Source organism: Rana temporaria, chromosome 1 (assembly GCF_905171775.1).
Source record: "Rana temporaria chromosome 1, aRanTem1.1, whole genome shotgun sequence".
NCBI classification, from domain to species: Eukaryota; Metazoa; Chordata; class Amphibia; order Anura; family Ranidae; genus Rana; species Rana temporaria.
This window is the reverse complement of record NC_053489.1, coordinates 316,826,680-316,854,117: the sequence shown is the minus strand read 5'-3', so window position 1 is coordinate 316,854,117 and position 27,438 is coordinate 316,826,680. Positions and strand designations below refer to the sequence as shown.

Here is a 27,438-nt window from a genome sequence, read left to right as displayed (position 1 = left end):
TAGGAGAAGTATAGCCAAAATGGCTTTGTCCATACTTCTTGAATATTCTAAAAATGTATTGCAGTAATCCACTTGCATGAGGTTAATGGGAAAATCGCAGTATACAGAAACCAAGATGGTGCTACAAGTTTAGACTTGTCCAGGCTTATGACGGCAAAGGTTGCCCTTTTTTCTGTCTGTGCCTCATATGCCATATGAATGGAGCCATAGTAGACCTGAGTAGCTGTTGGAGATATTGTGGTTGGGTCACCACGAAGCACATTTGATCTCTAGATGTTGCAGCCTTTCCATCTGTCTGGAGCTATATTAAACCTTAACTGACGATGGTGATAATGTGGCTGTATCACAGAATGAAACATCTGCAGGATGCCGTTCAGCAGAGAAAAGCTGCTGTGCTCGGGATGTTCTGCCTGTGTCCTTCCCCCTGTTCTATATAGAAACCAGAAGCTGCAGGATGCCATTCAGCAAAGAATAGCTGCTGTGCTCAGAATTCGGAATCAAATATAGAATATATTTTCATAACAAAAAAATAGGTCGTCTCTAAAGTATATATTCACAACAACCAAAATACTGTGACTTTTTCTAGCTGAATTTACAAGTATTTATGTCACCTGTACTAGAAACTTGATTACAATGTCCTAGTTAGAAATTTGCTACTTGAAATGTCCATGTCCATGACCATTTTGCTGGTCACAAACCTTCCTGTATATTCAACTTCTTTTGTATTTATGGATCTGCAATCTCCCTATTACCTTAACGTTCAGTTTAGGAATGAAAGAAAAAAACAATGTATTTAGCCTGATGTGAAGCGCCCTTGTCACAAAGGCCTCTTCAGTAACAAATGATGCTGTTGTGTTTTGAAGACCAAAGCTTACAAAAGACATTTTATATTGTTTTTCTTTCCACGGTTCATGAATCACAAATGATGAGTAAACCGGGCTGCCATAAACTGACACTGACATTTGTCAAATGGTCTAGTGTTCCCTGCTTAAGGAGCTAGGTGATGAATGCTTTGGCCCAAGTAGTAAATCAATGTTGGTATGCTACAATGTTGCAGAAATGCACTATTTTAGTGTATTTAACTCCTTTTTAAGGAGTGTTTTTTTTATCTTCTCTCTTAAAAAATGGGTGCAAATGAACATTAATCAGCATGTAGTTATAGTATACATTAATCTACATGATGCAGATGTTTGTTTTCTACTGTAGTTCAATATGGAGTTAATTGAGGAGTATTTTTTTAACCACTTAAGACCCAGACCTTTTCGGCAGCTAAAGGACTTGGCCAGTTTTTGCGATTCGGCACTGCGCCGCTTTAACTGACAATTGCGCGGTCGTGCGATGTGGCTCCCAAACAAAATTGGCGTCCTTTTTTTTCTCACAAATAGAGCTTTCTTTTGGTGGTATTTGATCACCTCTGCGGTTTTTATTTTTTGCGCTATAAACAAAAAAAGGGCAACAATTTTGAAAAAAAAATGCAATATTTATAAATATCCCCCCCAAAAAAAAAAAAAATATATATATATATATATATATAAAATTTCCTCAGTTTAGGCCGATACGTATTCTTCTACCTATTTTTGGTATAAAAAAATCGCAATAAGCGTTTATCAAATGGTGTGCGTTAAATTTATAGCGTTTACAAAATAGGGGATAGTTTTATTGCATTTTTATTAATTATTTTTTTTACTACTAATGGGGGCGATCAGCGTTATTCTTTTCATGACTGCGACATTATGGCGGACACTTCGGACAATTTTGACACATTTTTGGGACCATTGTAATTTTCACAGCAAAAAATGCATTAAAAATGCATTGTGTACTGTGAAAATGACAATTGCAGTTTGGAAGTTAACCACAAGGGGGCGTTGAAGGGGTTAAGTGTGACCTAATTTGTGTTTCTAACTGTAGGGGTGTGTGGCTGTAGGTGTGACGTCATTGATTGTGTTTCCCTATAAATGGGAACACACGATCGATGACGGCGCCACAGTGAAGAACGGGGAAGCTGTGTTTACACACAGCTCTCCCCGTTCTTCAGCTCCGGGGACCGATTGCGGAACTCCAGCGGCGATCGGGTCCCGCGGTCACGGAGCTTCAGACCGGGGCGCGACCCACGGCTGGGCATTTAAAGAGGACGTACCTGTACGTGCTTGTGCCCAGCGGTGCCATTCTGCCGACGTATATGTGCAGGAGGCGGTCCTTAAGCGGCTAAATTGACCCTTTAGGCCTCTTGCATGTGATACTCCTGTTTGAGCATCTACTTTTCAAGACTTTTCTTTATCGTTACATCACGGGACACAGAGCGGCATTCATTACTATATGGGTTATATGGAGTACCTTCAGGTGTAGACACTGGCAATCTTCAAACAGGAAATGCCCCTCCCTATATAACCCCCTCCCATAGGAGGAGTACCTCAGTTTTTACGCCAGTGTCTTAGGTGTTAGTCATGGTTTAGCTTGCCTCCGCATCCTTGGGATTAGGTGAGCTACCGGTTCTGTCCAAAAAAGCCTGCGCGCTAAAGTGGTCAGTAACCGGACCCCAAACCCTTGGGGTATAGCCCATAATGCTTTCTTTTTAAGAGAGCTGGACCCTGGGCCCAGAACTTAGAAACCTTTGGGGCGCCTAATGTTTTCTGTTTGCCAGGGTGCTGTATGGGCCCAGGACAGTGGATCCTTCATGGAAGAAGAAGGTTCCCAGGGCCTGAAGGTCTAGACATCCCCACGGAGATGGGGGAAGATTGGACCTCTTGCTTGGCAAAGTCCTGCGGCATGGAGCAGGTAAGTAAGGGGAAAAACCTGCGGGGCTTGGCTCTTAGCAAGTTTTTTCTGGGAGGTCACAGGGGACATGCCTAAAGGTTATGCATTGCATCTGGCAAACCAGTCACATATCATGAAGATAGGATGGCTCTATATGTTATAGTTCCCCATAAAAAGTGACCTCCCTGGTAGTGTTGTAAAAGCTGTGAGTGGGGCCTTTTATGTACAAGTGTATGTGTGTGTCAGAGAGCTATGCTTACCTGCAAGCCTCCAGGCGATGCTCTATCCAGTCCTCTCCCTCATGCCTGCAAGGCAGGCAAAACGCTGACCTCCTCGTGTGTTCACAGGCCTGCGGCTGCAGGAACAGAGAGGCCCTTCCTCCCAACCCCCCGTCGCGGGCGCGCGCGCGGTGCGCGTGCACGTGTTATAGACGCATTTGGCGCCGTTTTAGCTGGGGGGGAAGGGCGGGTCAGTGGTTTAAAGGAAGGGGCGGCCCTTCCTTAGATGCCACAGCTCATTCATTTCTCTGGCTTAAGGGAGGAAGGACTGGAGGGAAGCACGGGCGCTGAGGACACACAGTGGCCAGAAAGAATACTACAGTCTTCAGAAGATTGTGGTTTAGCCTAGGAATAGGCTGGTTTTCTTTTCCATCTCATAGTCTTTTCTTTGGCAATACTACTCAGGGGGATAGAATGTTTTTTCTTGCCTAGATTGAAAAAAAAAAAAAAAAAAAAAAAGAAGAAAAGTTTTTCTTTAAAAAAAAAAAAAAAAAAAGGTGTCATCTAGGGTAGAGGAAACATTTTTTATTCCCCAAACAGGTGTTTGGGCATTTAACTATTATAAGTCCCAGGTACCAATAAGTAGCAGGTGTACCTCGGTATTGTACTATGGCATCAAGATCAGAGGGTACAAAAGGTGGGGATTCCCCCGCAGAGTCTGAGGTCTCGGATAGAGCTATGCCGCTGCTTTCCCCACAGGGAGCCGTTGGGCCATCGGGGTCTGGGGCTAGAGCTGACGCGAGTCAACCCAACCCTAAGGTGGTCACGGAAGAGGTGTTACTCGCCTCTTTAAATGAGATGCGGAGAAGCATGGGAGAAATGATAGCCGCAGCCATGCGGGGTAGTAAGCGGAATAGATCTCCGTCACCCGTGCGCGGACCCTCGGAAGAGGAGGTCCTTTCCTCTGGGGAATTGGACGACCTCTTGGACAGAGACCAAGTAGGTTCAGGGATCGAAGATCCGGATACAGAGGAGTCTGGGGCAGTCTCCCTGAGGGAGAGCTGGTGGATTCAGGGCTTGACGGACTTGGTCCATAAGGCATTCAACCTGCCTGTACCAGATCTCCAGGTATCGACGGTTTCAGCTTTGGGCTCACTGAGGGCGCCTCAAAGCAGGGCTGTGTTTCCGATCCATCCTCTCTTAGAGGGAGTCTTGTTCCAAGAGTGGAACAAACCAGACAAGGTTTTCTTTCCACCTAAGAAATTTTCTGTCTTATATCCTATGGAAGAAAAGTTTTCCAAGAAATGGGCTTCTCCTGCAGTAGACGCAGCCATCTCATGTGTTAACAAATCGTTAACATGTCCTGTAGAAAACGTACAGGTTTTCAAAGATCCAGTTGATAGACGCTTGGAAGCCCTACTTAAGAACTCCTTCACTTCTGCAGGGGCAGTAGTACAGCCAGCCGTGGCTGCGATTGGAGTCGCTCAAGCTTTATCGGATCAATTTAAACAAATGCTTGAACTTATTCCTGCCGAGCAGGCAGAAGAATTTTCGGATGTCCCTAAAGCCATATGTTTTACGGTAGACGCAATCAAGGATTCTATCCAACAAGCGTCACGTTTATCATTATCCCTTATCCATATGAGAAGACTCTTATGGTTAAAAAGCTGGGAGGCTGAGCCCCCATGCAAGAAGCTCCTGGCAGGGTTTCCCTTCCATGGAGGACGGCTCTTCGGAGAGGACTTAGATAAATACATTCAGACCATTTCAAACGGCAAGAGTACTCTCTTGCCAACTAAGAAGAGGGTTCAGGGGCCTGCGTTTAAACGACAGTCCTCCCCTGGGCAGGGGCCCTCTAATGCCAAGCAGTATCGACGGCCTCCTGCAAGAACAAACTTCGGCTTCAACAGCAGATCAAGAGGACAGGCTGTTAGGGGCAAGAGGCAGTGGTTTCGCAAGCCGGCAAAACCAGCCCCCAAGTCTACCTCATGAAGGGGCGCCCCCACCCACGAAGGTGGGGGGAAGGCTGCGACTCTTTTCGGAGATTTGGGAAGCCAGCATTCCCGACGAGTGGGTACGGTCTTCCGTGGCCACAGGCTACAAGCTAGAATTCCTAAGGTTTCCTCCTCCTCATTTCCAGGAGTCGAGGATTCCAAACGATCTGGAGAAAGGAGCCGCATTAAAGTCGGCTCTAGATCATCTACTTTCCCAGGAAGTGATAGTGGAGGTACCAGTCCTGGAACAGGGGCTGGGTTTCTACTCCAACCTATTCATCATCCCAAAGCCCAATGGAGATGTCAGGCCAATTTTGGACCTAAAGATGGTAAATGCATACTTAAAAATCCGCTCATTTCGGATGGAATCCGTGCGGTCAGCAGCTGCCACACTCCAAAAGGACGACTTCATGGCGTCCATAGACATAAAGGATGCCTACCTTCATGTTCCAATTTATCAGCCACATCAAAGATATCTACGCTTTATGGTGGCTTCGCGTCATTTCCAATTCGTGACACTTCCCTTTGGGTTGGCTACGGCCCCCCGGGTGTTCACGAAGGTTCTAGCTCCAATCCTAGCCAAGCTAAGGATCCAAGGGGTCACGATCCTAGCATACCTGGACGACCTCCTAGTCATAGACCACTCGTCTCCCGGCTTGGAACGAGCAGTGGCCCTCACGGTCCAATACCTCGAGAGGTTCGGCTGGGTCCTAAATCGAGAGAAGTCAGCATTCCAGCCCACAAGGCAGTTGGAATATCTCGGCATGAGATTAGACACAGAACAACAAGGGGTGTTCCTACCTCTGAGGAAGGTCAAAGCCATCAAGGAATTAATCCTACTGGTTCTAAGCAAGAAAGAACCGACTATTCGCCTATGTATGAGATTACTAGGCAAGATGGTGGCTACTTTCGAGGCGGTGCCATACGCCCAGAGCCACACTCGCATCCTGCAGGCAGCCATCCTGTCAGCATGGAGCAGAAGGCCACAGGCCTTGGATATCCCGTTGCCTCTCTCATCAAGAGTCCGACAAAGTCTGTGTTGGTGGTTAGACCCTCAGAATCTACTGAAGGGGAGGTCTTTCAGCCCAGTGGCTTGGAAGATAGTGACCACAGACGCCAGCCTGACGGGCTGGGGAGCGATTGTGGATGGTTCCACTCGCCAAGGTATTTGGACAAAGCCAGAGAAGCTTTTACCCATCAACATCTTGGAGCTCAGAGCTGTTCGACTAGCCCTCAGGGCTTGGACGTCGAAATTGCAGGGGCTCCCGGTGAGAATTCAATCAGACAATGCCACGGCAGTGGCATACATAAATCACCAAGGGGGGACCAGGAGTCAGGCCACTCAGAGAGAAGTGAGCTTGATTCTCCTATGGGCAGAGGCTCATGTGCCCTGCATATCGGCAATATTCATTCCCGGAGTGGACAACTTTCAGGCGGACTTCTTAAGCCGCCAGACTCTATGGCCGGGGGAATGGTCTCTGCATCCACAAGTCTTTCAAGCACTCTGCCAAAGATGGGGAGTGCCGGACGTGGATATCATGGCATCGAGACTCAACAAGAAACTAGACAGGTTCATGTCCCGCTCAAGGGATCCGATGGCCTGCGGAACCGATGCGTTGGTTTGCCCTTGGCATCAGTTCAAACTTCTTTATGCGTTTCCCCCGCTCCAGTTACTACCCCGCCTGCTGCGCAGGATCCGGGTGGAGCACATACCAGTCATCCTGGTAGCTCCAGCATGGCCCAGAAGGGCATGGTACTCACTAATCTTAAGGATGGTAGTGGGAGACCCTTGGACTCTTCCTCTACGGCCAGACCTGCTATCGCAAGGTCCGATCCTCCACCCTGCCTTACGGCATCTAAATTTGACGGCCTGGAAGCTGAATCCCTGATTCTCAGGGGTAGAGGTCTGTCTCAGAAAGTAATCTCTACCCTAATCAGAGCCAGGAAACCGGTCTCTAGGGTGATTTATTACAGGGTCTGGAAGGCCTATGTAGGCTGGTGTGAGTCCAAGCGATGGCTTTCTCGCAAATTTACCATCGATAGAGTATTAAGTTTTCTCCAGCTAGGAGTGGATAAAGGATTGGCATTAAGCACAATCAAAGGACAGATTTCTGCTCTGTCAGTGTGGTTTCAGCGGCCGCTGGCCACCCACTCGCTGGTTAAAACCTTCCTTCAAGGGGTCTTACGTATTAGACCTCCAGTTAAATCCCCGCTTTGTCCGTGGGATTTAAATCTTGTTCTGTCAAGTTTACAGAAACAACCGTTTGAGCCGTTGGCTGATATTCCTTTGGTTCTACTGACAAGGAAGTTAGTATTTTTGGTTGCCATAGTTTCCGCAAGAAGAGTTTCGGAGCTGGCAGCCTTATCCTGTAAGGAACCATATCTTGTTTTTCATAAGGACAGGGTCGTTCTCCGCCCTCATCCTTCCTTCCTTCCGAAGGTCATATCCAGTTTTCATTTGAACCAGGATTTGGTATTACCATCCTTCTTCCCTAAACCTACTTCCAGAAAGGAAGGGTTGCTGCATACCTTGGATATTGTCAGGGCCATGAAGGCCTATCTTAAAGCTACAAAGAAGATCCGGAAGACAGATGTGCTGTTCATTCTACCGGATGGGCCCAAGAAGGGGCAGGCAGCTGCAAAGTCCACCATTTCTAGGTGGATTAAGCAATTAATCACTCAGGCCTACGGCTTGAAAGGGTTGCCTCCTCCAGTATCATTAAAGGCTCATTCTACTAGAGCCATGGGCGCCTCCTGGGCAGCACACCACCAGATCTCTATGGCTCAAGTTTGCAAGGCGGCAACCTGGTCTTCTGTCCACACGTTTACAAAATTCTACAAGTTGGACGTAAGAAGGAATACTGATACTGCCTTCGGGCAGGCAGTGCTGCAGGCTGCAGTTTGAGACCCTCGGATTCCGGGGGCTCCTCTTTTTTTGAGTTAAATTTAAAATTTAAGATTATTTTTCTCAAATAAGTTGGATTTATTATGATTTGAGTATATCTCTAAATTAAATCCTTTTGTCTTGGAGATGTTCTCCCTCCCCTCATTGTAAGCATTGCTTTGGGACATCCCATATAGTAATGAATGCCGCTCTGTGTCCCGTGATGTAACGATAAAGAAAAAGAGATTTTTAATACAGCTTACCTGTAAAATCTTTTTCTTGGAGTACATCACGGGACACAGAGCTCCCACCCCTCTTTTGAGGACCATTTTGGGAGGCATACTGCTTGCTACAAAACTGAGGTACTCCTCCTATGGGAGGGGGTTATATAGGGAGGGGCATTTCCTGTTTGAAGATTGCCAGTGTCTACACCTGAAGGTACTCCATATAACCCATATAGTAATGAATGCCGCTCTGTGTCCCGTGATGTACTCCAAGAAAAAGATTTTACAGGTAAGCTGTATTAAAAATCTCTTTTTTTTGTATATATTTGCGCGTAGTTTGACGTATTTTTATGCAATTGCACGAAAGCTTATGCTCGCCTTCTCGTTCTGCACAGTATGTAGATTTGTGCGCATTTGCATGCATGTGGTATAAATTACTGAATTTTGGCTCCATAAAAAAAATAAGCTGCACTAAGCTTTTTCAAGCTGGAGTGTGCAAGAGGCCTTAAAGGGTCACTAAAGGATTTTTTTTTTTTTTTTAGCTAAATAACTTCCTTTACCTTAATGCAGTCCTGGTTTCATGTCCTCATTGTTCGTTTTTGCTCTGATGTTGCTGTAATTCCTCTCTGTTCTGGACACTTCCTGGTTGTCTGTTTCCTGATGACCACAGTACTGGGAGTTTCTAGTTTCGTTTTCCAAACCATCACTGCTCTATGGCTCTGTATAGCAAAGATGCAGGAAATAACATGCAAAAACGAAACTAGAAACTTAAAATGCATTGTTTATTGTGAAAATGACAATTGCAGTTTGGGAGTTAACCACAGGGGGCGCTGATGGGGTTATGTGTGACCTGAAGTGTGTTTACAACTGTAGGGGGGTGTGGCTGTAGGTGTGACGTCATCGATTGTGTCCCCGTTCTTCAGCTCCGGGGACCGATCGCGGGACTCCAGCGGCAATCGGGTCTGTGGTCCCGGTCACGGAGCTTCGGACCGGGTCACGGGTGCGCGCCCACGACCCACGGCTGGACAATAGCACAGCACGTACCTGTACGTGCATGTGCCCAGCCGTGCCATTCTGCCGACATATATATGTGCAGGAGGCGGTCCTTAAGTGGTCAACAAAGGAAGCCAGAACAGACCATTATACCGTTAAATCGTGGGTAAAAGAAAATGCAAAGGTGTCAGCGAGTATGGTTTCCTGGAGGAAGCTTTGACAGGAACAGGTCTAGCAGACTCTAAAGCCTCATACACACGATCGGACTTCCATCGGACTTTTCCAGGGATTTTGGTCCGAAGGGGCTTTGGCCGTGAACTTGGTATGCATACACACGGCAGAACATTTTCAGCCAACAAACATGAACGTAGTGACATAATAGACGTACTACTACATGTTTTTTCTGCTCTTTGGCGCCACCCTTTGGGCAACTTCTGATAATATTGTCTTATGGTTAGCATTGGTTCGGAGCATGCGTGTTTTTACTTTGGATTTTAGTCCGATGGACTTGTGTACACACGACCGGATGATCCGACGTAACACATTTGTTGACGGAAAGTTTGAGAGCATGCACAGTGAACATTTGTCCATGGAAATTCCGACAACAATTGTCCAACGGAGCATTCAGACGGTCGGATTGTCTGATAAAATACGTCCGTCGGACCGATGTTGTTGAAAAATCCGATCGTGTGTATGGGCCTTAAGAAACAGAATGGAATCAAATGATACATTTCTAAGAGTCAACACAAAAAATGTTTCACATTTATGTTGATTGCTAAACCTAAGGACCTATCATTATCATTGCCTATTGAGACCATCAGTTATAATGATAGGCTTGTTGGAACTTGAAAAGGTTGGAGGGCAGAAAGATATTTTGAAAAGTGTCGGACATGACAGATGTCTGTACAAGTCTGAGAGGCAGAAAAATGCAGAAAATGTATCCCTGTGTGCATGAGGCCTTTAAGGGATTTGCAGGCATCTCTTATAAAGAAGTATACTAGATCTCTTCTATGAAAATTGGCATTCTGTTTTCAAACCTACACTAGGAAAACCACTGTTGAATTACTTTTTCCTGTTGGCCTACACCTTTTTCTTGTAGACCAGGCCAAATTTGTGACAATGTGGTTTCACACTACATGCTAGCCTTTTCTACAAATTATTTTTCTAACAGTGAACATACCATAAAAACGGTCATGATGCACAAGATTACAGTATTGTTTATCTTCATTTGTTCCCTTTTTTTTAGATTTTGATTGTGAGCACCACGGGCCTTGCAGGCATTTTGCTGCTTAACTACCAGAGGGACTACACAGTGTGGGTGCTGCCGCTTATCATTGTCTGCCTTTTTGCCTTTCTTGTTGCTCACTGCTTCCTCTCCATCTATGAAATGGTAGTAGATGTATTATTCCTGTGTTTTGCTGTTGACACTAAATATAATGATGGGAGCCCTGGAAAGGAATTCTACATGGACAAAGTCCTAATGGTGAGTGACTTTTGTCTCTGTGTTTTCTTTAAAGGCTGCTCATAGTGGTATGGTGGTGATAAATGTCTTTGTTTTTCTACAGGAATTTGTGGAGAACAGTAGAAAAGCCATGAAAGAGGGAAGTGGAGCTGAGAGCAGGGAACTGAAACCGATGGTAGGTGCAAGCGAGGAGATGACCATACTCCAAGAATTTCACTTTTACTTCCTGTCCCTTTCTGTCTTCACTGACTGGGCTTCTTCTGGTGACTTCTTTGTTGTCTGCGTAACTGAAGATGTCCTTCTTTTCCTGCTTTTTGGCTTGCCCATCAGTTGGCTGGCAGAGTCCTTATCACAGCTAAGACCATCTTCTGTCAAGGCAAGCTGAAAGGAATATTGCCTCTGTTCCTCCTATGGGAGGAGAACTGGATTCATATAATATCCATTTGTGAAATACATTAACTCTTATAGAGGCATCTTGTCCATTATATTAATGGCAATTACCATATTTATAAAGATATTTAAGTAAGGTCTATTTTGAATATTTCGTTCTATAATCTTACCATAAAATTAGAGACAAAAAGAATAAATCCAGGTCATGGTGTGTGTTTAAAGAATCACGTTTTCTTTTATAATAAATGCCACTATTTTAATTTGTGTTATATGATATGATCAGAGCGCTTACTGGTATATTAGTTTGCTATACTACAAAAAAAAAAAAAAAAACAGGGATTTTTTTTACATTTCCTATGTGACACTGAAGATTTATGACTTATCATGCATTGTCATGTACCATTCCTTTTCAAAGCTTCTTCCAAAATTTTTCATGCTCAGAGTAGAGTGAGAAATTTACACCTGAAATTATAAAAAATGTGTATTTGTTCAAATATACTTTAAAAAATGATTTTACTGAGGCTGTAGTTAACACCTGCTGGTTCAGTTTGTTAAATGATTATCCGTTAATGCTGTACCTGTGTGGGGAACAAGCAAAATGTCCTTTCAGCTTTTCAAAACGCATCATTTTTACATATTAGCTTGCTTGTAATGTATTTGTAACTTTTCTCTATTTGTATATTAACTTCTATAAAATAACTGTTTTTATGTAACCAACATTCATGCTTATTATAGCTTTTTATTTCATGTACAAGAAAGATGTATCACTGTGCTCTAATACATCATTATGTTGTTTTTCATATCCAGTTGCCATATAAAAACAATAGCCGAGTTCAATGACTGATTTGCCATAAATTATTTACTGTTTGTCACAATAGAACCTGCTACCAATTCATTAATCTCCCTCTTCTAAAGCAAAACACTGCTTTTAGGGAATGCCAGAAAGGTGATTAAGTACAATAAAAAAAAAATTCTAAGTGAGAAACTGTGCATGCAGTATCAACTAAGCTGAAAAATGTCAACTTGGCTTGTAGCAAAGCCTTTCTTCATTTATTTAAACATGTACAGTGGGGATCGAAAGTTTGGGCACCCCAGGTAAAAATTTGTATTAATGTGCATAACGAAGCCAAGGAAAGATGGAAAAATCTCCAAAAGGCATCAAATTCGATTAGACATTCTTATAATATGTCAAAAAAGTTAGATTTTATTTCCATCATTTACACTTTCAAAATGGCGTCTGCAAAAGTTTGGGCACACTTCAGAGTTAATATCTTGTACTGCCCCCTTTGGCAAGTATCACAGCTTGTAAACGCTTTTTGTAGCCAGCCAAGAGTCTCAATTCTTGTTTGAGGTATCTTTGCCCATTCTTCCTTACAAAAGTCTTCCAGTTCTTTAAGATCTCTGGGCTGTCTGTCACGCACTGCTCTTTTAAGGTTTATCCATAGATTTTTCAATTATGTTGAGGTCAGGAGATTGTGAAGGCCATGGCAAAACCTTCAGTTTATGCCTCTTGATGTAATCCCCCGTGGATTTTGAGGTGTGTTTAGGATCATTATGCATTTGTAGAAGCCATCCTCTCTTTAACTTCAGCTTTTTCACAGATGGCATCAAGTTACCATCCAAAATTTACTGAAATTTTATTGAATACATTTTTCCTTCTACTCATGAAATGTTCCCTGTGCCACTGGCTGCAATACAACCCCAAAGCATGATTGATCCACCCCCATGCTTAACAGTTGGACAGGGGTTCTTTTCATTAAATTCTGTGCCCTTTCTTCTCCAAACGTACCTTTGCTCATTCCGGCAAAAAAGTTATATTTTAACCTCATCGGTCCACAGAACTTGTTTCCAAAATGCATCAGGCTTGTCTATATATTCATTTGCAAAGTTCAAACGCTGATTTTTGTGGTGAGGACGTAGAAGAGGTTTTCTTCTGATGACTCTTCCATGAAGACCATATTTGTACAAGTATCTCTTTATAGTGGAATAGTGTACCACAACTCCAGTGTCTGCCAGATCTTTCTGGAGGGATCGTGCAGTCAAACGTGGGTTTTGAATTGCTTTTCTCACAATCCTGCGAGCTGTTCTGTCTGATATTTTTCTTGGTCTTCCAGATCTTGCTTTAACTTCCACTGTTCCTGATGACTGCCATTTCTTAATTACATTCCGAACAGAGGCTATTGACATCTGAAAACGCTTTGTGAGCGTCAACTATTTTCAGTTTCCTAGACAACTGCTTAGAAGAACCCATGGTGCTGATTGTTGGGGCAAGTTCAGATGAGTCTGGGCATTTAAAACCTTTGAGATTGACATCACCTGGTCTTCCCAGACGATGATTGAGAACAATCCATGACACTGGCAGGTCTCAGCTTTGCAAAGGGGGCAGTGCATGCTATAAATTCTGCAGGGTGCCCAAATTTTTGCAGATGCCATTTTTTTTGTTTTCTGTAATTTTGAAAGTGTAAATGATGGAAATAAAATCTAACTTTTTTGACATATTATAAGAATGTCTAAGGCCTCGTACACACGACAGAGATTCTCGGCAGAATTCACCGAGAAACTCGGTCAAAACCCGGATTCTGCCGAGAATCTCTGTCGTCTGTACAGTTTTGGCTCGACGAGTTTTGACGAGAACATGTTCTCTATTTTCTCGTTGTCCTCGTTCTTCTATGGGAGAAGCCGGCCCGCCGAGCTCCTCGGCGGCTTCATCCCAAAACTCGACGAGGAACTCGACGTGCCAAGCACGTCGAGTTCCTCTGTCGTGTGTACGGGGCCTCATGTGTAATTTGATGCCTTTTGGAGATTTGTCCATCTTTCCTTGGCTTCGTTATGCACATTAATACAAATTTTTACCTGGGGTGCCCAAACTTTCGATCCCCACTGTAAAACCAATCCTACCTAGAGGATAAGGAGGAAGATGCCTTTGGATTGTGATATTGATGGTGGTGGTTTACCTAATACCTATGCTGCTTACCCTGTGTAAAAACAATCTGTATACTTACCTTTTTTCAGCCCACCCTCGTCCAGTCGCGTGATCCCACAACTCTGGCTCTCCTGTGACCCTGAGTGGAGAGCTGCAGTAGAGAGGAAGAAAGTGCCAACAACCGCTGGGCTATGGGAGCTTTTGAGTGATGTCACAGCTCTCAAAATTCCCAGCCATTGTTGAGCTCTCCCTGACACAAGAGAGCCGGAGCTATGGGACAGCTAAATGAAGCGGGCTGCAAAAAGACACCCCTAAATCTAAAAAAGTTGTGAAGCTGTGTAAAATTTACATATAAACAATGTACTGATTTGCAAATTTCATAAACTCATATTTTATTCACAATAGAAAATGGAAAAATATCAAATGTTTAAACTAGGAAAATGAACTCTTTTAAGACGAAGGTAATTTTTAAACTGATGGCAGCAACATAGGTCAGTAAAGTTGGGACAAGGCCATGCTTACCACAGTGTAGCACGCCCTCTTCTTTTTAAAAGAGAAGTATGTTTTTTTCTTTTTTTTTCAGAATCATACTTACCCAGGTGGATTGCTTGTTTCTCACGGCTCCCTAAGCAGAGAGCTGCTCTGCCCTTGCTCAGGCTCTCAGCAGGTTGCTGAGGGGTTGAGCCAGGTGACGATCCAGGCATCCAGGACTTCATTGTCATGCTCTTGCCCAAGCCAGGGCCAGCTCTGTGATGTCAGCCAACAGTAGGCTTCAGGAGCTGCACTCCTGTGATCCACAGGAGACGTACAGCCAAACAAGCTTTGGCTGTACTTCTCCTTTAACAACACTGTAAAAGTCTTGGAACTGGGGAGACCAGTTTCTGGAGTTTTGGGAGAGGAATATTGTCCTATTCTTGCCTAATATAGGATTGTAACTGTTCAACAGTCCTCGGTTGTCTTTGCCGTATTTTTCGTGCACCAAACATTTTAAATTGGTAAAAGATCTGGCTTGCAGTTAGGCCAGTTAAGCACCCAGAATATTCCACTGTGAAGCCATGCTGTTGTCATAGATACAGTATGTGGTTTAGCATTGTCCTGCTGAAATATGCAAGGACTTCCCTGAAAAAGACTTTGTCTAGATGGGCGCATATGCTGCTCTAAAACTTGGATGTATCTTTGAACATTGGTGCCTTTCCAGATGTGCAAGCTTCCTATTACATATGCCCCAGTTGCACTCCTATACTTTTAGAGATGCAGGCTTTTGAACTGAGATCTGACAAAGCTGGAAGGTCCCTCTCTAGTCTGGAGGACGTGGCACCCACGGTTGCCAAAAAGAATGTTACATTTTGATTTGTCTGAGCACAGAACAGTTTGCAACTTTGCAACAGTCCATTTAAATGAGCTTTAACCCAGAGAAGAAGGCAGCGTTTCTGGATCATGTTCAGATCTGGCTTCTTCTTTGCATGATGGAGCTTTAACTTGCATTTTTGAATAGCACGGCGAGCTGTGTTCAGACAGTGATATTTGTAAGTATTCCTGAGCCCATGCAGTGATGTCCATAACAGAATAATGCCTGCTTTTAATGCAGTGCCATCTGAGGGCTGAAGATGATGGAATACAATATTGCATTTTGGCCTTGTCCCTTGCACACAGATTTCCCCAGATTCTCTGAATCTTTCCATGATATGTAATATAGATGATATATTTACCACTTGTTTTCTGGGAGGTTTTTAAGCCCTTCATGATCAGGACATTTTTTGCTATTCGTCACTGCCCTACTCTGGCAATTGCACAGTCATGCATTGCCCAAATTCAATTTGTAAAATTCTCTTCACACAAATAGTTTTTTGGTTCGTGGCATTTGATCGCCACTGGGTTTTCATTTTTGCTATATAAACTAAAAAATACTGAATGTTGAAAAAAAAAAGATTTTCTACTTTCTGTTATAAAACATATCCAATAAAGTCAAATTTCTTTATACATTTTGGCCAAAATGCATTCTGCTACATGTCTTTGGTAAAATAAAATCCCAAAAGTTGTATAGTAAAGAATAACTAAAGGCAGTTGTTATTGCTATGTCCCCTTTAGAGAGATTCACCCTTTTTGATTTGTCCGGTTTACCATGAAAGTGAAAGTTCTGGGTTGTCCTCAGAAAAGTAATAGAGGGGAAATCTTCCACTGGGCACACCAGTGGCCTGCTGGAGGTCATTTTGTAGGGCTCTGGCAGTGCTCATCCTGTTCCTCCTTGCGCAAAGGAGCAGATATAGGTCCTGCTGATGGGTTAAGGACCTTCTACGGCTCTGTCCAGCTCTCCTAGAGTAACTGCCTGTCTCCTGGAATCTCCTCCATGCTCTTGAGACTGTGCTGGGAGACACGGCAAACCTTCTGGCAATGACACGTATTGATGTGCCATCCTGGAGGAGTTGGACTGCCTGTGCAACCTTTATAGGGTCCAAGTATTGCCTTGTGCTACCAGTAGTGACACTGACCCTAGCCAAATGCAAAACTAGTAAAAAACTGTCAGAAAAGATGAGTAGGGAAAATAATGTCAGACACCTCCACCTGAAAAAACATTCCTGTTTTGGAGGTCGTCTCATTGTTGCCCATCTAGTGCACCTGTTGTTAATCAGTTTCAGCTGCTTTGCTGTTAATTGAAGTTAACAACCCCCTCTGTATGCACCCCATCCCCCTCTGCTACTTAACTGACCAGATTAATATCCCAGGAGTTCGGATTCAAAAGCGTTCCTTTAATTTTTTTTGAGCAGTATATTTACAAAAATATTAGGGTATACTCACTTTTGTGAGATAGAGTGTGTGTGTGTGTGTGTGTGTGTATATATATATATATAAGTGCCAGGGTTCGCCATCACTGATTATATATATATATATATGTGTATATATATATATGTGTATATATATATATATATATATATATATATATATATATATATATATATATATATATATATATATATATATATATATAATGTAATATAACATTTTGTTGAAAATTGTTTAGTCCTGATGTACTGGCGGCTTATTTCATTTCTTGAGGCCCTAAAACACCAGGATAGTACAATTATCACCCAAATCACCCCCTTTTTTAAATAAACCATGTAAGGCATTTAATAAGACGCATGGCAAGCTTTTTGAAGTTGTAATTTTTCTGTCACAATTTTTGTGAAAATTAAGAAATTAAATCAAATTTTGTTTTTTTGTTTTCTAGAGACTAAAGGTTGGGACTTTGAATGAAGCAGGCAGGTGTAAGCAATTAGAATTTATTAGACATACAGCAATGACAATTTACCACTTAATACAAATCACATAATACAAGTGATCACTAAATAGATAAAACATATTGTTGGGGGTTTATCCTAGGCAATATTACCTCTAATTATCTAATTTTAATCTCCTTTCCGTGACAGGGTGAGACCCTACAGATATTCTTGTTATACTACAGCATTCAGTTTTCCACGTGCATGCTCCTGAAGAGTGGATGAATCCACAAAATGCCTAATAGAGCTATTATTATATGCCATGTTTTTTATGCCAACTATATGTTTTATCTATTTAGTGATCACTTGTATTATGTGATTTTTATTAGGTGGTAAATTGTCATTGCTGTATGTCTATGCACTGAATTATATTGGTTTTCCTTGTTTATTCATGATTACCCTAATGCAACTTATCATTGACTTCCAAGAAATTCAAATTGCTTACACCTGCCTGCTTCATTCAAAGTCCCAACCCTTAGTCCTCTTACTTGTTCCAAATAGATAGGGATGGAGGCAACTGACCTTTACCAGGTCATCGCCTAATTTTTTTTTTAAAGTCCCAAAGTGTTCTTTTCCTAGAGTCTGTCACCAGTGCCGTACAGCGTCTTCAAATGACTGTGAACAGGGATACTGACTGATGATAGTATGATTAAAAAAAAATCACATATAAATATGTGTTTGAGCCTGCATGTGCTGCCCCACTGCAGTAAATGTGGCAGAGCGGTAAGTGGTTAAAGTCTTTGCAATTTTACATTGAAGAATATTATTCCGAAATTTTGAAAAATTTTAGAGGCTGCTTTTCACAGATCGGTGAACCTCTGCCCGTCATTACTTCTGAGACACTCTGACGCTCAATAAAGCTATTTTCCTGACTCGTATTACTGACCTGCTGACAATTAATCTAATTGGTTGCAAAATGTTCTTCCAGCTTTTCCTTGTTCGTACCACTTACTTTGCCAGCTTTTTGTCGCCCTGGCCTAACTTTTTTGAGATCTGTTGCTGCCATTAACTTCAAAATTACCTTTTTCTTTTCTTAAAAAATTACTTTCTCTCACGTTAGACATTTGATATTATTCTTATACAGGATTTATATAGTGCCAACAGTTTGTGCAGCTCTTTACAACGGGCAGACTGTATGGTTGCAATACATTTCAATACAGGATGAATCAGAGGACCCTGCTATATTTTCTGTTATCTATTTTGATTAAAATACGGGTTTATAAGATTTGAAAATCATTGCATTCTGCTTTTTATATAGATTTTTCAATACGTTACAACTTTTTTGGAGTTGGGATTGTACATGGGGTAGGCAGAATAGGTAGCAGGAGGAGGATGGGAAATTTTTAAGAATAGTTATGGTTAGGCAAGAATTCCACTTTAATGATGAGCTTTGTCCTAAAACTTGTGCGACATTTGACCGTCCTAATATAAGCAAATGGTGTATGCTATTTGGCTGCCTCTTGCTGTTTACTCCTTGAATTGCTCACAAGTCAATGTGACGTTCCAACTGGAGAAAATGGAACCAATATCCTTTGCAACCAGATTTTATTGACACATTGGAGATTCCTCTGTGAATGTAAACCAAGTATATTTATTTTACATTCTCTTGTCTGATAGTGGTTTGAGAAAGGTACCTTACTGTCCTAAAAAAATAGATTTGAACTGACAAATAGCAGCCCCACACAAAATTGCTCACTTGACATTGCCTTTTAGAATGAAGAAATCTGATATTGTATCCCAGAATCATATAGCCTTAATGGATCATTTGCATTGCACCACTAACATGCTGTGTGTTTTTGTTACATTATGCAGTTCAAAACTCTGGCTATGGTTTACCTTTCTGTAGAATATAAAAAATAAAGTAGACATGAAAAGCTTTGACTTGCCAATTACAGTGAAAACATTTTTAATAGCATCCAGTTTGACTGGCATGTCTTGGAATATTCTAACAAAGACCAATAGTAAATAAATATGGGCAATTCCACTGAAAAAGACATCAAAGATTATTACAGTAAGTCCAGCGTAGAAGACAATGTTTTCACAACAGCAGGAGACGAGCCAGCAGGAGGGAAACTATGAATAAAGAGTGTCATTTCAGGATGACGCTTTGTAATTCTCTTTTCAGCAGTTGAAAAACTGCTGAAACAATCTTTACAACAGTATGTCCAGTTTGATAATACTATTTGAATATATAAAATGTTAGTCTTGAAAAATTCCAATTAAAATGCAAAACAAGTTTTTTTTTTTTCTGGCTAGAGTAGGAAGGATTTCTTGACATGATTGCTAGTGCAGAAAGGAAGAACTGAAATTGCACATAAAGATGAACCTATAAAAAAAAAAAAAAATGCATTTCAAGCTGAGCATATGGTGCAAAAAATATACCCTATACTTTCAGAGAAAACCACATATCCAAAATAATCGGTACATTTAAAGAACCTGGCAGGTAAAGTTACATATGCAAAGCTTAATTGTTTGTGTAAAAATGTCTTCCATTCTTTCCTATTGGCCCTTTACTCTGGCATATTGGCCCTTTACTCTGGCATTGTACAAATCTTCCATATAATTACAAAATGGCCCCTTTCACACAGGCTTTCTGATTGAGTCTGCCTGTCAGTTTTTTAGGCGGACTTGATCGGACACTCAATTTACCTCTATGGAGGGGCGGATGTCAGTGGTAAATTTGTCCGCTGATATCAGCCGATATCCAATACTGTCTGTGAAATCCAGGCGGATGGAGACCCTTTTTTTCCATCCGTCTGGAGGATCGGATGAAAACGGACAGGCAGTCCATCTCCCCATAGAGGTGTAACAGCTCTGGTGAACAAAGTGAACCACAACTGCGGTTAGCAAGGATTTCAATGCACTTCTTTATGTGAGAATTCAGTATTGGACCCCAGGCGTCAATCCACACAAACAGGAGTTTGGGGGTTCCCTACATCATCTCTCTCACACAAAGAAAGGCGTTGAGCTACTAAGGATGGATGCATTACAACATGCGACCAGAGCTTAGCGTTTAAAATTATAGTATACACTTTAAAGATTCCAATGCACCTCCTATATACAAGTGATTATCAGTACGGACCCCAGGCATCACTCCAAGCAAACAGGAGTTTGGGGGTTCTCTACATCATATCACTTAACATATAGAGATGTATTAGGCCACTAAGGGAGTTGTTATGAAATACCACCAAACCTTAGCATAGAAAAGTTAGAGCGAACATGTTCAGCAAGGCCCATAAGCAATTTACATGTCAAGCACGTAGTGAATAGAAGTTGTTAAGACAACTAATAGTTGCGTATGACAGGCAATATAGCTCGTAGTAAATAGGAGTTGTAGAGACAACTAATAGTTTCATATGAGAGGCAATATAGTTCAGGTAATTTGTGAGTAGATGTCCCTTTAAGATACTCCTTAGCAAACAGTCATAGGCACAGCAGTCTATCCCAAGTAGTATGTTAATGGTCACAAGCCATAATAAATATCAGCAATTGTTTTAGTTGGAAAGTATGCAGCAGATGTTTCTATAGAACTACAAGTGACACAATTGCTACTTATCCGTTTGCAGGGCTTCAGTGTAGCGAGTAGGGATTCCGTAGAGTAGGGTGTCAGCAAGGAAGCTCTTGAAGGTTGTCCCCGGCAATGGCTATCTGGATTGGCTTCAATCAGGCAGGCATCCAGGGTTAAGGATTGCTGGTACCTGTAGTTCATTGTAGCCTTAATATTGGGATGCCTCCAGGTCCAGGGAAGGATGGTAGCCTAGCCGGCTACAGCCGACAATAATAGAACAAAGTTTCTATTTAAAATGAATGCCTTTATAGGCAGAAAACAGCTGCAGTGCATAAGCACTGATTCAGGAAAACCGCCGATTCTCGGCGCACTTCCACGTTGGAACGCACGTGGCGTCGGGCGATGACGACATCGCGCGAGCGCCGTATGTGTTCCAGCACAGAACGCATTACGGCACTGAAAGCGCCTGTTATTACAGTAAACAGCCGGCGTGAGGAGCGCCTGTTACAAGAGGAGAGCGGGGCTCTGACAGGTCCGCCTCAGCACAGTGAGTGAAGACGGACCTGTCATCCGCCTGCTCATCCCCCAATGAGCAAAGCAGAGTCCGTTGGCCAGACCGCCCGTGTGAGAGAGCCCTAACATACACACAGCACATGAAAAAAAAATCGAACACGTTTCGCGCTAATCTAGAGCTTATTCATAGCCTACAAAAGTGACCATCACCTAAACACATACAGTATATATATCTCAACAGACCCCCCCCCCCCCCCATCGGGTGAAATCAGGTAAAAAGATGAGACAAGCAGCCAACATTCATAATAGCTGCTGCAGACAACAACACATGAAACTGAATGAAAGCAAAGGTAAAAAATAGAAATAGGAAAGCAAAAAATTATATTAACAATGTATAAAACCACCTTTATTGTGACTGGTGCTCTCAGTAACTAGTGGAGAGACTCGGAGTGAAGGTACTAGGGGAGTGGCCAAGGCTGACTGTTTCAAAAAACGAGAGAGACCTAAGCTTTGCATTTATGCTGTCTAATCCCTGTATCTACGGATTGGTAGAAGATCTAATCCACATTGACTCCTAGATGGCAGATACCAGTTTTCAAGAAGTAGTAGAGAGAGATGCAACTGCAGCATTTAAAGTGTCTGTTACCCTAAAAAAAAGGATCCTGTTCCTTTAAAACATGAACAGCACAGTGCTTGTGCTGTGTCATTTGGCTGTTGTATCACCTGAAATACCTTGCTGATCCTGCCTGGCTCTGCTCTCCCCTCTGTAAACTGACCACGGTTTATTGTGGCTGCTGAGCCCTGACACCATGGTCAGTTTATATTCCTCCGTCATCCACAGCTCTCCTCTGTCCTCTTCCCCCCCCCCCCCCTGCCAGTTAGCTCTGTCCACTCTCCAGCCCTCCCTTCTTGCTGCTATCATAACTTGATGGTCTTTCTACAATCCCCTCTGTTATAGTAAATAATGTTCCCAGTGTATGTGTTTTTTTTAAATCACTCACTGTATGCCTTTTTCATAGTGCCACTTAGCGCTCACGTGACCAGCCTCTCTCCTCGCCTCCTCCCGGCTTAGATCCACGGGGGTTTCTTGGACCCTCCCGCTGTAGCTGTCAGATCGAGAGGCGGTCAGGCATGTGAGCGCCGATATAAATCAAAGGTATATAGGGGCTTATTTTTTAAAACCACATACAATGGGGACATTTATTTACTATAACAGTGGCTTAACAACCGCTTTAATACATTATTGGTAAGAAATGTGCAATACCTCTACTGAGAGGAGCTGTTGAACTAACTAAACTATGGACCTATTGATTCAATAAAAACTTTGATATCACATGTAATGACAAAGTTTTTATTTAAAGTAATACATGCTGTTTTTTGAGACCTACAAGGCTCTCTTTTGGCAAAATGGTCTTGCAAAAATGATATCTTAATCATGCAGTACAGGTGATTGGACACTGGCCGCGCAAGTTCCATTATGCTCCTAAAGTCATCTATTCTAATTACTGCAGTTACCATACTCCTGGCTGGTCTCCTGTAGACTAGTCACTAAATCTACTGCAGCAGCATGGCATCTGCCTGATTTTCTATAGGCCTACCACTATATCTTTTTTTATTTTAGTAACTTATATCAACTGCATCTCCCCATTTGTCCACACTTCAATGTAGTTTTTACATTGCTATGCGTGCCACACCTTCTGGTGCTAAAATCTTTAGACCCCTAATTAAACACTGATCCTTCATGTCCCAGTGTGCCTTGGGCACCATTTTTTCTCAAAAAGGCTCCTGAGCCAAATTTCTGATCATAGGGCCAAACACTGCTTTTATCTCCCCCCCCCCCCATTTCTCTGGCTCATTCCTCCAGCCTAGTGCTGCTCAGGATCTGTGGGCCTAATTTAATATCATGATATTTTTTAATCCCATGCTGCCACTGGCACCCTTCTGTTGCACCTTCATGAGGGTTTCCCTTAGATTCTACTAGCGGACTCCTTTGAGAGAACCGGTGCCAGGTTACTGGAACCTTACTTCTTACTATACACAGGTTGGCTCCATTACACTGATCTCCTGTTCTACTCATGATCAACAGGCTACCCATTTTACGAGTCAAGAAGTCCTTCTCTTGCCTTCTCAAAATAAACTGGTCTTTGCAAGGCTCGACTTTTGTTGATCTAGTTCTGGAAAAGTTACAGGCTCCTGTTCTCAGTATTCCCCCCCCCCCCCATGTGTTTTATCCCTTCCGGATCCAGTCTCTAGGTGCCCTGGCACTTGCCTGCCTATCTTACCATTATTTTTTATTATGTGATTACTCTACAAACGTTGCCCTGAGATCTTCCAGCATCTCTAATTCCTAGATATCCACCAATTAGGACCATTCCATCCTCCTCTTTGGGTGGTACCAATTTCTCAAGGGCATGCAGATTGCTCCCCCGATGCTCTGTAATCTATTGTGCAAGTCAGTTCTCACCTAGTGAGATTGGGAACCCCATCCAAGAACATGTTTTCATTTCTCATGCTGCAACTTCTTCTGTTTGGAATCGCTAAACATCTAGCCCCAGATACCCATCTTTATTGGGCCTAGTATATCCTCTTCCTGACACCTTCATTTTGCACTCCCTGTGCACTACCTCTTGCTTTTCTTTATTACTGTTACAATATTATGTGCACCTATGGGGCTTCCCTCAGGTGTTCTTTCCCATACAGAGCCCCCTTTTGTGGCTGGGGACAGGACTGTCATCCTTGGTGATCTGTCATGTATACTCTTGCCAACTGACCCCTCTTTTCGTTACTCATGGGGTGGTGACTCTATGGGATTCCTCCTTCCTCTTTCACCTGGCTGAGTGGTTAAAATTGCACTTCTTCCAAGGCTTCTGCCCTTAGGGTATGCGTCCCTCCATCCCTACTTGAATCCATTCCTTAAAGAGGTTGGGGTCTTGGAATCCCATGGTCTAGGAATCAACTCCTGTGTTCTGTACTGTACGATTAAGATAATGGGAATTTTGACATATCTGTAAATTCCATATCTTGGAATACAGTACAGGACACTGTAGCTCTTGCTCTGTAGATTCTGCACTGCTTGCTAAAAATCTGGAGCCTCACAAAGTGGGCACGGTTATATGAGAACACTGAGGGGTGATTCCCAGAAAAGATTTTTCCAGTGTCTACTCACCTGAAAGTAGATGCATAAAACTCAACTCCTGTGTCCTGTACTGTACTCCAATATATACAATTTACAGTTCCGTCATAATTCCTTTTTATTTTGCATTCTAAAGGCCAAAAGACTTAAAAAAAAAAAAAAAATACATTTCACAAGTGTTCTTAAAACAACTAGTATTGATGTAGGTAAAAGCACAAATTTTATGCTGTGATTGTCCTGTTTATAATGACACTTATGCCGCGTACACAAGATTTAGAAATTCCGACAAAAAAAACGTGGATTTTTTTCTGACTGAATGTTGGCTCAAACTTGTGTTGCATACACAGGGTCAAGAACACGGTGGCGTACAAGACGTACGATGAGCCGAGATCAATGAAGTTCAATAGGCAGTTCGGCTCTTCCGCTTGATTCTGAGCATGTGTTTTTTTTGCGCATCGGAATTGCATACATTTTTCGATAGGAACTTTTTCCGTTGGAAAAATAGAGAACCTGCTCTCAATCTTTTGTTGGCAGAAATTACGACCGTAAAAGTCCGATGGAGCCTACACACGGTCAGAATTTTCGACCAAAAGCTCACATCGGACTTTTCTGGTCGGAATTTCCGATCATGTGTACGTGGAATAAAATTACATTTCTGATTACAATGAATAGTAAAGTAAAAAAATCCGCTATTCTACCAAACCTGATCCAAAATCCAAAATTCTAAATTAAATAAATGTATACCTTGTTGTCTCTGAACACTGTATTCCTACACCAAGAATTCCAAAAAAGTGTAGCACAACCAATTAATAGTGTAACAAATTTGTGAGAGCGAGTTTGATCTCTATAATTTGAGCTCCAATCCTTCTGGTAAGAGGCATGTGTTTATGTGGGGAAGGCACCTTTCTGAAGCACCTTTTTCCTGTGAATCAGCTTTCACTGATTGAGCAATTCTTATTCGACTATTTTCATTTTGGACTGGATATATTTTAATGGACTTTTTCATCTCAATTTTTCTCTAGTATTGGTTCACATATAATGTCATTTATGAATATACAGTGCCTTGAAAACTTATTCATACCCCTTGAAATTTTCCACATTTTGTAATGTTACTAACGAAAACGTAAATGTATTTTCTTGGGATTTTATTTGAGAGACCAAAACAAAGTGGCGTGTAATTGTGAAGTGGCAGGAAAATTATAATTTTTTTAAAAATTTTTTTTTTTTACAAATATCTGAAAAGTGTGGCGTGCATTTGTATTCAGCCCCCTTTACTCTGATACCCCTAACTAAAATCTAGTGGAACTTACTGAACAAGCAGCATCATAAAGGCCAAGGAACACACCAGACAGGTCAGGAAAAAAAGTTGTGGAGCTTAAAGCTTTGAACATCTTATGGAGCAATGTTCCATTCATCCGAAAATGGAAAGAGTATGGCACAGCTGCAAACCTACCAAGACATGGCCGTCCACCTAAACTTTCAGACCTGGGCAAGGAGAGCATTAATCAGAGAAGCAGCCAAGAGGCCCATGGTAACTCTGGAGGAGCTGCAGAGGTCCTCAGCTCAAGTGGTTCTACAAAGTATTGACTAATTTTTCAGGTACTTGTAAAAAAAAAAAATGAAAACCATTTATCATTTTACTTCCACTTCACAATTACACTGAGCAAAATTATAAACGCAACACTTTTTGTGTTTGCCCCTATATATCATGAGCTGACCTCAAAGATCTATGACTTTTTCTATGTATACAAAAAGGCCTATTTCTCACAAATATTGTTCACAAATCTGTCTAAATCTGTGTTGGTGAGCACTTCACCTTCACAGGTGTGGCATATCTAGATGCTGATTAGACAGCATGATTATTGTACAGGTGTGCTTTAGGCTGGTCACAATAAAAGGCCACACTAAAATGTGCAGTTTTACTGTATTGGGGGGGGGGGAACAGTCAGAAAACAGTCAGTATCTGGCACCATTTGCCTCACGCACAGCACACGTGCAGTACAGCACATCTCCTTTGTATAGAGTTGATCAGGTTGTTGATTGTGGCCTGTGGAATGTTGGTCAATTCCTCTTTAATGGCTGTGCAACGTTGATGGATATTGGCAGGAACTGGAACCCGCTGTCGTATACACAGATCCAGAGCATCCCAAACATGCTCAATGGGTGACATGTCCGGTGAGTATGCTTGCCATGCAAGAACTGGGATGTTTTCAGCTTCCAGGAATTGTTTACAGATCCTTGCAACATGGGGCCGTGCATTATCATGCTGCAACATGAGGTGATGGTCGTGGATGAATAACACAACAATGGGCCTCAGGATCTCTGCATTCAAAATGCCATCAATAAAATGTACCTGTGTTTGTTGTCCATAGCATACGCCTGCCAATACCATGGACCACTCGATCCACAACATTGACATAAGCAAACAGCTCACCCACACAATGCCTTATATGCTGTCTGCCATCTGCCCTGTACAGTGAAAACTGGGATTCATCCATGAAGAGAATACCTCTCCAAAAGTGCCAGATGCATCGAATGTGAGCATTTGTTCTCTCAAGTCGGTTACAACAACAAACTACAGTCAGGACGAGACCCCAATGAGGATGACGAACATGCAGAGGAGCTTTCCTTAGACGGTTTCTGACAGTTCATGTAGAAAATCTTTAGTTATGCAAATCAATTGTTGCAGCAGCTGTCCAGGTGGCTGGTCTCAGACGATCTTGGAGGTGAAGATGCTGGATGTGGAGGTCCTGGGCTGGTGTGGTTACATGTCATCTGTGGTTGTGAGGCCGGTTGAATGTACTGCCAAATTCTCTGAAACGCCTTTGGAGACGGCTTATGGTAGAGAAATCGCCATTCAATTCAAGGGCACACAGTTCTGGTGGACATTCCTGCAGTCGGCATGCCAATTGCACGCTCCCTCAAACCTTGCGACATCTGTCGCAAGCACTGCACGTTTTAGAGTGGCCTTTTTATTGTGGCCAGCCTAAAGCCTCATACACACGATCGGACTTCCATCTGACTTTTCCATGGATTTTTGTCCGAAGGGGCGTTGGTCGTGGACTTGGTATGCATGCACATGGCAGAACATTTTCTGCCAACATTCACCAAATCACGTGGTTTTTCAGGTCTTTACCGCCACCCTTTGGGCAACTTCTGCTATTGTC

At 42.5% G+C, this 27,438-nt stretch overlaps 1 protein-coding gene across 1 annotated transcript in view; it reads left to right on the top strand.

Moving 5' to 3' along the window:
* Nucleotides 1-27,438, top strand: part of SLC44A1 (solute carrier family 44 member 1) — a 211,280-nt gene that overhangs the window by 166,853 nt on the left and 16,989 nt on the right. The window contains exons 14-15 of the mRNA XM_040359353.1: nt 10,314-10,550; nt 10,633-10,704. Coding sequence (XP_040215287.1) covers nt 10,314-10,550; nt 10,633-10,704 — 309 coding nt within the window. The remainder of the gene's footprint in view (nt 1-10,313; nt 10,551-10,632; nt 10,705-27,438) is intronic.